Below are 14581 nucleotides of genomic sequence, written 5' to 3'. Positions count from 1 at the left end.
ATAGCAGAGGGAGAGAAGGCCTGCACAGTCAGTCACCTGTTCTCCTTGCTACACCCACGGGGTTTATGACTCTCTGTTCTTTCTACCTCGTTTACACAAAATAAATGACAGACAAATCCAAGTTCCTTAGACGATTAAATGCAAATATAGCTCCAATAAAAAGTTGGGATGCACCTACTGATTTAGAGCAAATGGGTAAGCGTGTACAGTGTTGTAGTTGCTAGCTAATGATCATGATGATGATTATTGTGGGTGACCGGAGTGTTACTTGAAGTCCTGGTTTAGTGCCTCCAGCTGCTGTGTAATCCGAGCCATGGACAGCGACAGCAGGGTTGAGCGACAGTCAGGGTACTTGGTGAGGGGATTTAGGGCTCTTACCCACTGTCTTTACTCCCACTGTCTTTCGCTCCCTCATACTTCATAGTTAAACGAGGCACTGTGGAGTGCTCTGGAGAGGACTTGGATCATGATGACCGTACGCAGTTTGTGCATATGTTTTGGAGTTGTAACCATTCTTGGGACTTTAATGGATGTGGGTAAGTGGCGCAGTTGCAAACTTTTGGCACATCCTTATTGACTGGCATACTGTCCGCGGTATCTAGAAAAATAACGTCTGTAACAACTTCTGCCTGTTAGCGAGGGGTTCAGAGTTCAGAGATGAACCAGCTCTAAAACTCTGACTGTAGATCAGCAAAGTGTAGAAAATACCCAAGTCAACTGTCTCCGTTCTCATACAACAAAAGCTGTTTTTACACATTACCATTGATCCTGATGTTCACATGAATTCTGTTTCATGAATATAGGGTCAGTAAATCTAATCTGATGGGGACACAAGATTCTAGTTAGCATCAGGAAAGCAGAGGATTATCTATGACCTGTCAAGAGAGCGAAAGCACTTGAAATTGAAAAGTCATTCTTGTCGAGTGGGGCACTGCCACAAAAGGGTAGAAGTATGCCAGAAATCTGCTGTGGGGGCAGAAGTGAGAGCCTGGACATGATGGGAGTTTAAAGCATGTGATCGGTGGAGCGTTTGAATCATATCAATCATATTCAAAAATGTCAGTGTGTAAAGGTATTCTTGATAGTTGGATGTTTCTTGGGTTCATTTGAGCAGCTGAAAAAGTCCTCACTGAAAGGCTCTGGCTTGTACAAGAGCCATCCAAACATTAAGATGCTAGAACTGTGACTGAGGTCCCTGATGCCCCGATGAGAAGCTTGTGCACAGGAGCAACAGTCAAACTAAATCCAAGTATGATAATAGGAATTCACTGCTCCTTCTTTGGCTTCATTTGAGTTTAAATGATAAGCATGATGGACTAGATCCAGAATCACCAGAGTGATATCAGGGATCAGATGCTGGACTCTTACAATAAAGATATGTACCGGTAGAAGAAGCAAACACTTTCCTCATATTCTCCTTTTCTTTTTTTCCGGCCACATCAAAATTCCTTTTTTAATATTTTTTCACTTTTAAAATGGTTTTCTCTTGACATGTGTGTTGGACAATGTGAGACAGCCAACCAGGGTGAGATAACCCAACATTTATCATGCTCAAACAGTGGTGTTGTAATGTTTACCTGCATGAACCTGTTGCTCGGGCACAAAGGGCCATGTCAGCCAGATTACCAGCATGTAGATTTTGTCTGCCAGAGTTTTGAGATACCCACAGTCACATTAACCTTCGGTGAACACTTGCAGACTCTGCTTCCTGTTTCTGAACATCTCGCCGTCTCCTTGAACAGGCTTAAGTGTCAGCTGCAAGTCGTGACGAGGTCAAAGCATTGACACCAAATACTAACTGAACTTTGTATCCAAATGAGCTGAATGAGTGAACTGTATTTAGATATTTACTATATACAGTCCGGCTCATGTCGCACAGTTCTAAAGTCACCAGCTTTGTTTCAAATGAATGCATTAGAATATATTAGCTTTTTTAATCGTCACCCATTCTTGGTTAGTGACATTACCAAAGAACAATGCTTTGTATGACAACTAAATAAAAAATCTTCATTAGAACAAGCTGTCAATTGGAGTACAGAGAACTCATTGTTCATGTTCAACAAACCTGTTTGAGATGATATAAGCTTTGTGACATGGTGCATTATCCTGCTGGAAGTAGCCATCAGAAGATGGGTACTGTGTTCATAAAGGGATGGATAGGCTATAAAAAAAGAAGCTAATTTTGTGTTAAAACGTTAAATTTCAGTTAACTTGCTTTCATTTTGAGACCCCTAGGGGTCTTAATTTTAAGACTCAAAATTAAATCAAATTAACCCGGTAGCAGGACTAGCGGAAATTTAAATTCCGTTCCGTCACTAATTCGACTCTGACTGAAATCCAGACTCGTCAGACCAGGCAGCGTTTTTCCAACCTTCCATTTTCCAGTTCTGGTGAGCCTGTGAAAATTGTAGTCTCAGTTTCCTGTTGTCAGCTGACAGGAGAGGTACCCGGTGTTGTCTCCTGCTGCTGCAGCCCATCTTCTTCAAGGTTCCACATGTTGCACATTCAGATGTGGTATTCTGCATTCCTTGGTTGGAACGAGTGCTTATTTGAGCTACTGTTGCCTTCCTATCATCTGGAACCAGTCTGCCCATTCTCCTCTAACCTCTCACAGCAACAAAGCATTTTCACTGGATATTTTCTCTGTAAACCCTAGAGATGGTTGTGTGTTAAATTAAAGTCCCAGCAGATCAGCAGTTTCTGACATACTCAGACCAGCCCATCTGGCACCAACAACCATGCCACGTTCAAAGTCACTTAAATCCCCTTTCTTCCCTGTTCTGATGCTCGGTTTGAACTTCAGCAAGTTGTCTTGACCACCTTTACATGCCTAAATGCATTGGTGTTTACAAGCAATTGAACAGGTGTACCTAATAAAGTGGCTGGTGAGTGTATACTCCCATAATCTCAAAGGTTTGCTGTCTGTATAGCAACACTATAAGCTCCATGTTTTATCAGACCAAAGCTCTAAAAGCAAAACTCTTTAGTGTGTTGAACAGAACAAACATGTATTTTACCTCTATGAGATTTAATGCAGCATGATTAAAGCATAATGTGACAAATGTTAAGATAAGTTTAATTCTCTTTGACTTCATCGTTTCACTTTCTTTTGCCTATCAGACAGAATTGCAAATGTACGGTATGCACGTATTCTCCCTCTTTTTGCCATCTCTTTCTTCATACAGTGCAATGTAATGAGGAATCACATCTAATGAGCCACTTGTTCAAAAGCTACAGCAAGAACATTCGCCCTGCGGTTCATCCTGAGGACAAAGTGGAGGTTCAGATCAAGCTGACGCTCACTAACCTCATATCACTGGTGAGACCTCAGTCTTCCCACCATTTGAAACAAAAAGAACCAGAAATTTAAATATATGAGCACACCGCAAAGCTATAAGTGTGTGTTACATGATAGCCTTAACTTGGCAGCGCATGATAAGCAAAGCGCAAACACTCATGTTACCACTTCACTTATGCTACAGAATGAAAAGGAGGAGACTCTAACAACCAATGTGTGGATTGAGATTGTGAGTTTTTCCTCTCTTCAAACTTGTGGTTTTAAACTCCCATAACGTCTTTTCGTAGAAACTTGGCTTTGTCTACAGTAAATAGTCCCTTAAAGTTGTGTCCAGCTTTTAACGTCATAGGGGACCTTTCTCTCACATGTCACTGACAGCAATGGGTTGATTATCGCCTTGCCTGGAACGTGTCAGAATTTTATGGCATTGAAGTTATTCGTGTGCCATGCAACACTGTCTGGCTTCCTGACATAGTCCTGGAGAACAAGTAAGTCCCCAACAAAGAGGCATGAAATGCTGCATTTTTCACTGTCTGCAGGGGGAGGAATATAGTTTGGTTTCAACTTTTTGTGCTTTTTTTCCTCTTTTTGCAGCATTGATGGCAAATTTGATGTAGCTTACTATGCCAATGTGTTAATCAGTAGCAATGGTGGAATGTACTGGCTGCCACCTGCTATCTATCGTAGCACCTGTGCTATTGAGATCACCTACTTCCCATTTGATTATCAAAACTGCACTCTTGCATTCAGGTAAGGTATGATCGATGTATCATTTGGAAAGATGTAGATGTGGCTAGTAACTGTAAATCCTTTCATTAGTTTGTTGCTGCTCTATTTAACCCGCAATGCCACAATGTTAGATCTCAGACGTACAGTGCCAATGAAGTGGACCTTATCTTGGCTCTTGGAGAAACAGGGGAGACTATTGAGTGGGTGGACATTGACCCAGAGGCTTTCACAGGTACAGGATATACAACCTGTCAATATTTCAATATTCAAACAAAATGCTTCCTCTCTGAGTTATAACGTTTCCACCCATCAGAGAATGGCGAGTGGGCCATCGTCCACCGTCCAGCCAGGAAGATGATCAACTCTCGGTATTCTCCAGACGACATTGAGTATCAGGAGATCACGTTCAATCTGATCATCCAGAGAAAGCCTCTCTTCTACGTCATAAACATCATTCTGCCCTGCTCCCTCATCTCCTCACTGGTCGTATTAGCCTACTTCCTCCCTGCACAAGGTCAGTTACGCAATTGTTCCCATTCAAGCTGGAGCTGATAAACCTACTCAACTCAACTTTATTCATTTAGCACTTTTTCAAACACAAATGTAACAAAGGTGCTTTACTGATCAAAAGATCCTGAACGCAAGAAAGTATAAAGAGTAAAAGCTTTGCAACACTTTTCAAAGCAGGTTGAAGAAGTAGCAGATCTTTGACTTTATAAGTATCTGAAATGTTCCCATATGCATTAATAAAACTCATCTATTCAATTTTACACAACATGTTATTTTTCCAAAGAGAATCAGAATTTAGAAGAAGCCTTTTAACTTTACTATATGAGAAATACAACAGATTCTAAAACGAGTTAAAAAAGAGTTTATATAGTTTAAAAATAGAAATTACTCAGTGCTCAACTGAAGACGGATGTTATTGCATTACCTTTGCTGTACTGTATGTAAAGTCTTTCTCAATATGAAGACTATTCGCTGCATATAGAACATGAGCATGGAGAAATGTACTGTATTTGGCGCGCACGTCCACTGTCTCCTAAGTCTCTGTTGTCCCCTTACAGCTGGTGGACAGAAGCTGACTGTATCCATCTCTGTCTTGCTGGCTCAGACTGTCTTCCTCTTTCTTATTGCTCAGAAGGTCCCTGAGACTTCTCTCTCTGTCCCTCTCATTGGCAAGTGAGTCAGTGCTTTGTCTCTGCTGACCCCTACTGGTTTCCTTTTTTTTTTTTGTTAGTCTCCCCTACAAGACAGATCTTTTTTGATGTCCTCCTCAGGTACCTGATCTTTGTCATGTGTGTCACCACACTCATTGCTACTAATCAAATCGTGGTGCTGAACTTCTCGCTACGCAGCCCCAGCACTCACACAATGTCCCACTCCATCAAACATGTAAGTGAGCCTCATAACTTTTATGCAAAAATGTAATTTATTCTTTTATGAACTGTCAAGGGTTCTCCTGTCTCCAGCTTTTTTTGGAAATGGTACCTCGCTTCTTAGGCATGCCACCACTGGTGGATGACAGTGAGATGACAGCGGAGGTAAACGGCATAAAGGAGAGGCGACGGAGCTCTTTTGGCCTCATGCAGAGAGCAGAGGAATATGTCCTGAAACAACCCCGCAGTGAAATGATGTTCGACAAACAAAGAGAGAGGCATGGCCTCACACGGTCAATTGGTGAGATTGATTTCAAAGACTGTCACAAACTCCAGCTCAAATAGTTGCTTGAATATTGCAAATACAGAATAAGTTGTGCTGTGCCACAAGAGTAGCTTTGTGGGGATACAAATGTTCTGTCTACTTTGTCTCAAAGCTATATTCATCTTGTCAGGTTGTGGTAATTTCTCATCACTGTCATTAAATGAGTTCATCTCACTCATTATGTCTCTGTCCCCGTAGTTGACAGCATAGATGTCAGCAGCACAGCTAATCTGTATAAGAGTTTGGCCCAGGCTGCACCTGAAATAAAGCAATGTGTGGACGCCTGCAACTTTATTGCTGAGAGCACAAGACAACAAAATGACATTGGATCCGTGAGTATTTGGACACAGTTTCAGTTATGTTTTGCTTGAGTATGTTTGTTACATATTGTCCATTTATTTTAACCTGCATTCTATTTCTTTTCAAAACAAGGAAATTGAAAGCTGGGTATTGATTGGGAAGATGATCGACAAGGTGTGTTTCTGGGCTGCCATTCTCCTCTTCATCATCGGCACAGTGTGGATCTTCCTAACGGGACACTTCAACACAGCACCAGATTTTCCATTTCCTGGGGAGAATAAAAAATATGCCCCAAGTTAAAGAAAAAAAAAACCAAAACATTGGTTCTGTCGACACATTTCCATGGTTCCTTTTGCCTCATAGTGTCTCATTATTGCTTATTGACTCCCATGATTAGATTCAGGGTGTTAAGTCACGTAAGTCTGTGTTCAAAATCACCACCCTGCTTGTTCGGCAGCAGGTTGTTTTCATTCAAACATGCAACTTAATTTTAAGTATGTGTAAGTTCTTAAGATGAATATTTCAAATCCACTGATAAGTTGTTTCTTTTTTTTTTTTTTAAAGAAAAATGACCTGAAGAAAAATGAGTCACAATAATCATCATAAAAATCTTAGCAAGTAGAACATTTTTTTGTTGGTTTTGGGGTGAATAAAACATTCAACGTTATACAAAAAATGCTGAAGCTGCTTCACCACAAAGCTGAGCTTCTGCAATGTATGTTCAAATCAAAACTGCGACTACATTGTTAAGTATTACATGGAGCCATTTGCATTTATTGTACCTGAAGCAAAGAAGAAGCAATAACTAAAGCGATTTTTTATGTTGCCAATCTGGCACGGACTCATTGGAGACATACACGTATCAGACTGAAAGCCATCTGCCAAAGAACCCGTCCAAGTAACAGGAGACAGCTGAGGCCTTCATTGTATATCACTGAGCCATTTTGTAAAAATAAATACTTTGTTTTATCCATAAAAAAATGTTTATTCACTTTATTATTGAGTGTGAGATAAGATACACTTTACTAATTGTTACGAATATCAGATTAGGCCCGCAAGAAAACTAACCGGTTTGGTTTCTATCTAACATCTTTTTAGGGCACGTGTCACTCGACTGAGAAACTTCCTTGTTTTTATTTTGTTAGGGACCGAGCAGTGAAACTGCAAGGACCCTATTGTATCTGTAAGGTTTATTATTATGGACCGAGCAGTGAAACTGCAAGGACCCTATTGTATCTGTAAAGTTTATTAGGGACCGAGCAGTGAAACTGCAAGGACCCTATTGTATCTGTAAGGATTATTATTCCGTCTTCCGTCTTCTTATTCTTTGCAAAAGGTATGCGAAAACTCAGGAAATTTTGCGAGCACCACCTGCCAGTCGACGACATGAAAGAATGTAAACTTTAAATTTTTGGGAGTCGCTCATTGACTCTGTAGCGCCCCCTACAATGCTTAAAAATGGTGCCCGCATTGGGGTTAGTTTTGCGTGGGACGAAGAAAGTCGGTACACTCATTGGTCATGCCCAGACGCACAAAAAAGTCTCCTGCCGCCATGGTCCCACGTACACAGGAAGGCAGCCATTTTGGATGGAAGGTGCGTTTTGGTGCCATTTTTGCCCAATTCCACGCCTTGCATATGATCGAACTCCTCCTACAGATTTAATGCTACAGACTTCAAACTTGGCCAGGTTACTCTTAAGACATGGGGGAAAAAATTCATGGGGAAACTTTTTCAAAACCTAAAGGGCGTGGGCGTGGCCAGGCGGTGAAAATCGTGTGATGGCGTTTGTGATTTGAAAGCCTTATCATCATCGCAAAGTCATGAAACTTGGTACACACGTCCACCCTGACGACCTCGTACGTATGTAAAGGGTATCGTGTGTGGGCGGAGCAAAATGGCTCAGTGGCGCCCCCTAGAAATTTTCAAAAACCCCTCTGCATTGGGGTTATTATGTGCTCGTACGTACGCAGAGGGTATCGTGAGTGTGGGCAGAGCTGCGCGCCTACGGCGACATGCGCATGCCCCAACGTGCACACATCCCAACGTACGCACACCTCGGTCCCGCATACAGCTGCTTCATCTTCTTCTTCTTCCGATTCTTTGCAAAAGGTATGCGAAAAGTCATGAAATTTTGCGAGCACCACCTGCCAGTCGACGACATGAAAGAATCTAAACTTTAAATTTTTGGGAGTCGCTCATTGACTCTGTAGCGCCCCCTACGATGCTTAAAAATGGTCCCCGCATTGGGGTTAGTTTCGAGTGGGACGACGAAAGTCGGTACACTCATTCATCATGCCCAGACGCACAAAAAAGTCTCATGCCACCATGGTCCCACGTACACAGGAAGGCGGCCATTTTGGATGGAAAGTGCGTTTCCGTGCCATTTTTGACCGATTCCACGCCTTGCTTAAGATCGAACTTGTCCTACAGATTTAATGCTACAGACTTCAAACTTGGCCAGGTTACTCTTAAGACATGGAGGGAAAGATTCATGGGAAACTTTTTCAAAACTTAAAGGGCGTGGCCGTGGCGACGCCTCAAAGTGAGATGACTCGCCATCACTCGCCACAAAAAATTAAGTTGCTTATAACTTCCACATACATTATCCAATCTGTCCCAAACTTCATACGGTGAATGCTGGACCCAGCCTGAACGCGGACATATAACATAGTGATAGACACCTACAGCGCCACCTGCTGGTGGTTGGAAAAGTCTTTTTTTTCCACACCTCGCATTTGATCAAACTCCTCCTACATATTTAATGCTACAAGCTTTAAACTTGGCCAGGTTACCTTTAAGACATGGGGGGAAAGAATCTTGGAGAAACTTTTTCAAACCTCAAAGGGTGTGAATATGGCGACGCCTCAAATTTATGACTCGCCATAAAAACTTAAATCGCTTATAACTTCCACATACATTATCCAATCTGTCCCAAACTTCATACGGTGAATGCTGGACCCCGCTTGAACGTGGACATATTATCATAGTGACATCCACCTATAGCGCCACCTACTGGTGGTTGTAATCGTCTTTTTTTTCCACAACTCGCATTTTATCTAACTCCTCCTACAGATTTAATGGTAACAGCTCCAAACTTGGCCAGGTTATTCTTAAGCGAGGGGGGAATAAAAATCTTGAGGACTAATGTCACGTGTCAAGCCAAGAAGAAGGAAATGAGTAAGAACATGTACAAGACTAATGTCACGTATCAAGCCAAGAAGAAGGAACTGAGTAAGAACATGTACAAGACTAATGTCATGTATCAAGCCAAGAAGAAGGAACTGAGTAAGAACATGTACAAGACTAATGTCACTGTAGTAAATATGAGGGAAGGTCGCCGAGCCGATGTGGAGATGAGTGGTGAAGAAGTCTGCTGACACGGACTTAGTCGAACAAAGAAATCTTTATCTCTGTCGTCAGGTCCGTCTCAAATTTATAGAAAAGATGCATCTTCCGGGAGAGTATGTGTCAATTAGCCAGATGAAAAACCCTCTCCCTGTCCTGAAGGGAAGCCTCTCTTTTAAGAGAGCCTCGTTCAAGGCCACTGTCTTGGTCCAGGCGTTTAGCCAAGAGATATGGTCTAACTTAAGGATGTCTCCTTTCAAATCTTTCCTTATTTGGTTATGTTAAGTGTTTATTTCTCAGTCTATGTCGGTGTCTTACATGGAGGCGCGCGGAGGCGCGCGCAACAATTATGCACCCCATGAATTTATGCAGCTGTGTACCCAAATGAACTCAGTAAGGCCTGCTCCTCCATTTTGTCTGAGTCCATACACTTCATTCCCCCCTTCGGGACTACTTAGAGTCCCGAAACACAAAATGGTCATGATAGATGGTCAACTCCATGAACCTGCATCAACAAAGACTTCCCTGTTTGACATTATTGGTTGCTAAATCTCTTAATATATCATAAGCCCTCAATTTCTGAGTCAACTGATTAGTTAAACTCCTATTTACGTGTCTATGCGCACATTATTTTAACTATTTTAGACTAGGTAAGCTAAATCTATCATATAATTAGTCCAAATTTGGCTACAGTAAACCAGCCTACCGGTCTCCCTCCAGTCACACAGCTCATTAGTCTCCTGACATGACTAAACATTCATGTCCTGCTCTCCCATGCAATCTGTGTGTCCCTGTGGGGAACCTGCAGGTCAGTTGTCATCCAGTCGATAAAAAACCACCCTACCTAAAAGGTGGGGAAAAAGATTGGATGACCTAAGGGAATCTCACTCTTGTGTCAATCTAAGCAAGCAATCCCTGTTTCATATTAACAATTACCATTACCATTAACGTCTAATTTCAGGACCTTTATGGTCAATTTGGTCCAGTTTCCTCCTATTATGTCCACAAAGCGTGGCTCCTACTGTATTACAGAGAATAGGCTATGTCAAAAGCATAATGACAACAATATCACAAGTAACATATAAGTTCACACTCCATTATGGCATACAATGCAGATTGAAATGGTTCATACCAGCAACCAAGATTATAACATCAACGATTACATTTTTCATGATTATAACTCAATCCAAACAATTCTAGAGTTTTAGCAAACTAGTACTACTGAAAAATATCAATGCATTTGCAGTGGAGTAGCAGCTTAGTTTCCACCTTTTGTTATCCAATGTCCGTTTCCCTTTATCGTATTCTCCTGTCCAGGGTCCCACAGTCCGTTTTCTTTTTTTTTTTTTTTTTCCCTTGTCCTGTCCAGCATTATGGCAGCAGAATTGTAATCTGAATACCGTTTATGCTAAACACATTTGCTATGCCAAGGGAAGCTTTATGAATGTAAAGCTCCCCTTGACGCCCATCAACTCCTCATTTTTATTTATTTATTTTTGTTACAATATTTAACATGATATGATAATAGTGCCAAACCGGACCGGGGGACAGAGAGAGAGGGAAAGCGAAGAAGAGAAAAAAAGAACAGAAACATGAAGAGACAAACATAAAAAACAATGAAAAATCCGACAACCAGCTGCTACACCTGTAAAAACAAAACTGAAGACGATTCACGGCTTTTGTGGGGAATCCAACCTTAGAAGCACCAGGAGCACCTGTAAGCAGACAAGCACAAACAAAAAAAACAAAAAAACACAAGCAGCAGCAGTCTCATATGATACACAGGTGACCTTAAACCACAGGACAGTACAACAACTGCTTAGTGAGCATAGTGAGCATGCTACTGGGCTAATGAATGTGTGTGAGTGTGAGTGTGAGTGTGAGTGTGAGTGTGAGTGTGAGTGTGAGTGCAGGACAACTCCTCCTCCTGGCCCCCCCGCCCCAGGCAGCAACCAGGCAACAGGGGTGCGGGAAGACCCCTCCCCTCCCCACAGTCTGTTTTCATCATCCCGTCTTGAGTCTCTGAGTCCATTCCATGGGGGTCCCTGGACAGCCAGTGTCTCTCAGTTCGTTTCCCATCTCCCAGAATGTCATCCTGAGAAGAAAGAAAAGAAAACACCCACCAGTATCTTGCCGGAAAATTAACTTATGCTACAGTATATTGTATTATTACATAATTGTCGCACGATGTGTCCAAACTCCGCTTCCAGAGTCCTACTTACTATACCTGTACTGTATATGTTATTTACTAATTCCCCTTATTTCTATATTGGTCTGTATGTGACATGTGTATCTACTTGTGTCCACCCATCTTGTCCTGTTAGCGGCAGCTTCATGGTCATTCCCCCCTTGCAGCTGTCAAAACTCCCGTACAGAGTTGGAACACCTCGGCGTCTGGCCATGCCACTGCAATAGCAGATTGTTAAGCAAAACACTGTATCATAAATGTAGACAAGGTTAATAAGACTGAACACTTGTCAGAAATAAGTGATAAACCATGTAAAAACGTCACACTCAGTATAAAACTATAAAATAGGTTTGTGGTAATAACCGCTAAGCCTTCCATCCCAGGATGGGAGTGCATGGTGCTAGAAACAGAAACTCTTTCCTAGTCTGGTTAAAACCTTTCCTCACTCAACTGGCAACACCGCAATGACCACATTTCTTAGGAACACGAGTTGGAGTGGACCCTGGCCAAAATAACAAACAAAACAGGTCTATCTTGAATATAGTTGACTTTCCTGACAAAATTAATGCAAACCAAAAATACAGTCATCTTACCTCCCTAGAGTAATATAAACAGGAGAAAACTGGGTTTACAAAATGGCCGTCCACTCCTACTGCATGATTGTCTTAGTTGTATCTTAAAAGTGGATACATATCAATGATATCATCCTCTGCTTGCACCTCCTCCGTGTCTTCATTCCACCTTCCCCTTTCCAATAATGGCATTTGTGCTTGGTTCTCCTCTTTTTCCTGTTCGCCGAACTGTCAATAGGGTGAATCTCCTCAGCTGGTGGTTCTTGTTGGATTGTAACGACCTCGTTTGGCAGTTTTAGACTAGCCATAAAACAACAACCTGTCCATCCATATGGTAAAAATAGATATACCTTATTACCACACACCCACCAGATGTCTTTAAAGGTTCCAATGGTCACATTTACAGGGAGAAGTTCATGTTTAACCCACAGGGTCCTACTCTCTCGTTTATCCGGGGCATGGAAAGTTACCCTTGTCTTGTTCAACCTTGTTGTGTGCTTCTCTCCTGACTTGCATCTTATAGCTGTCGCACTGATATTCCTACGAACATCCCTACAGCCCCGTGAGTGTCGTTTGAACAGCAGGAGTCTATTCTAGGACGGCGGCGAGGTGGATCGGACCAGAAATCACCACAACGCCTGTGTGAAATTGGCTGAAGTGGCGGGCCGTGACTACGCAGAACGAGAGTATCAGCTGAGTACACAGAAAGAAGAGAACTCCACGGACCCGCCCACTTGATATTGACGGCGCAACTCTGGACCTTGAAGACCATTCAAAGACTCTGTGACCCTTGGACTGCTACATTTTTATCCATTTTTAGTCTCGTACCTCTTTCTTTTATTCCCTTTTATTTGTTATATTTTAATGGTTTTTACAGATGTTTTTTTCTATTTCTGATTGACACATTTTATTGTTTTTTTAGCTTTTGCCTTTTATTTGTTATTAGTCTATTGCCGGTTAGTTTGATCCCCAAATAAATTTAATTGTGAATCCCATGATTTTAGTGCCTTTCATTTCTCAACAGTGGAATCCTTGCTGGTGTTACTGGTTGCTATTTAATTTTGGAAACCCCTGCACGTGTGACATACATTCCTTTTTGGGTGTAAATAGATGTTTTGACAGAGCCAACCACCTATCCGTTGGTGCTTGTTGATTATATAACAACCAAGATAACGCATACTCCTGACACAAGGGACTAAGTGGGTCAGGTATTGTCTCCAGAATTGATGGCCATGTGTTTGGTGCTGGAACCTTTACAAAGCAGGGGCAGTTATCAAGTGTGGCTCACACTTGATACAGAATGAGTCAGTTGTTGGAACCACATGTTCTTGTTAGCCCATGGGTCAGTAATTTGCAATACCGAAGAATCAAACCCAAATGCCCTCCATTTATTTTCTCTTTTATAAATTGTCTGCTCATCAGCAGCTACGTCATTTTGTTGCTGTTCAAAATCTAGTGTCTCTTTGTCTAATCCCCTATTGACATGGTAAATGGTGTCCGATGGTACCACCTTTTTCTCCACCACGCTTGTTGGCGGAGCAGATTTCGCCGTGGTACTCCCTATCCTGTTATTGTTATTGGAGGTAGTGTTCATTTTCGCTACAGTCCCCCGAGCAATACTAGTGGTTGCAGGTTCTATTGTTTCCCCTTTGGATGTGTATACGAGTGGAGGGAGTTGTGTTACGATGTTTGAGACAGGTGTTGCTTCAGGAATTATCGTCTTTGTGCCGCCCCTCCATTTCTTAACATTAACCTCACATATTTGACTTCAGGTTCAGCTCTATTACGCCCTTCTTTCCCCTGGGTTGGGGACACAAAATATATACACATATACATTCCTTGATCCCTTTTTTGAACATGACGCACAAAAAGACTACAGTCTCCTTCTTTTTTCACCCTCCTTGCCTCATTAACCAGTACATACTTTGGTAGTGCGGTGATGGTGGCGTTTGAGTAGGTTATCAGTTTTCCGTAATTGTCTTTCCACTGTGGTCGATGGGGTCCTCCCACGCCCACCACTTTGCACTCGCATGGAAGCTGGGCCGACTGACCATCGGCCACTATTACCTTAATCGCCGTATCTCTCGGGTTTGGTCTTTCTGCGGCCGGACTTTGGCCTCCTTGGTACGGATGACTCTGTGCCACTCCTTGAAGAGTCATTGTTGCTCTCTTTGATCTTTGTTGGATTGCTTTCTGGAGAGGAGGCCCCCGTTGTCTCTGGCACGTGTTGCAAATCGATGACCCCAAATCTTTGTATTGGTGGGCCCCGGTCGGTGTCATCAGGAACAGGTACAGCAGGATCATAGCTGTTTGCAACATTATCAGTTTCCTCTCTCGGACCTTGATATTGAGCATTCTCGGGTGTTTCGAATCTGTCCGTGCTCCCTCCGTTGGACCCTTTGTCTTGCGGTCCCTTGTCTTGCGTACCTTTAGTTTGAGTCTCT

The 14581-nt window shown here is 42.3% G+C and overlaps 1 protein-coding gene across 1 annotated transcript; it reads left to right on the top strand.

Moving 5' to 3' along the window:
• The first annotated feature begins 220 nt into the window (after nt 1-220).
• chrne (cholinergic receptor, nicotinic, epsilon) lies at nt 221-6996 on the top strand. Its single transcript, XM_075487853.1, has 12 exons — nt 221-536; nt 3186-3319; nt 3483-3527; nt 3677-3786; nt 3893-4048; nt 4159-4259; nt 4341-4541; nt 5095-5209; nt 5308-5422; nt 5500-5707; nt 5930-6063; nt 6164-6996. Exons 1-12 carry the CDS (start codon nt 467-469, stop codon nt 6329-6331), a joined length of 1557 nt encoding a protein of 518 aa, XP_075343968.1. The 5' UTR covers nt 221-466; the 3' UTR covers nt 6332-6996.
• Nucleotides 6997-14581: the final 7585 nt, after the last annotated feature.

The sequence above is a fragment of the Odontesthes bonariensis genome, chromosome 16 (assembly GCF_027942865.1).
Source record: "Odontesthes bonariensis isolate fOdoBon6 chromosome 16, fOdoBon6.hap1, whole genome shotgun sequence".
Classification (NCBI taxonomy): domain Eukaryota; kingdom Metazoa; phylum Chordata; class Actinopteri; order Atheriniformes; family Atherinopsidae; genus Odontesthes; species Odontesthes bonariensis.
The sequence above is the reverse complement of the archived record's forward strand: the minus strand, read 5'-3'. Positions and strand labels throughout refer to the sequence as shown.

Excerpts from the sequence above, each read along its gene's own strand:
- chrne (XM_075487853.1), top strand. The coding sequence starts at position 467 with ATGATGACCGTACGCAGTTTGTGCATATGTTTTGGAGTTGTAACCATT. Across the intron at positions 537-3,185 it reads TGGGACTTTAATGGATGTGG|TGCAATGTAATGAGGAATCA; the intron begins GTAAGTGGCGCA and ends TTCTTCATACAG. Across the intron at positions 3,528-3,676 it reads CCAATGTGTGGATTGAGATT|CAATGGGTTGATTATCGCCT; the intron begins GTGAGTTTTTCC and ends TGTCACTGACAG.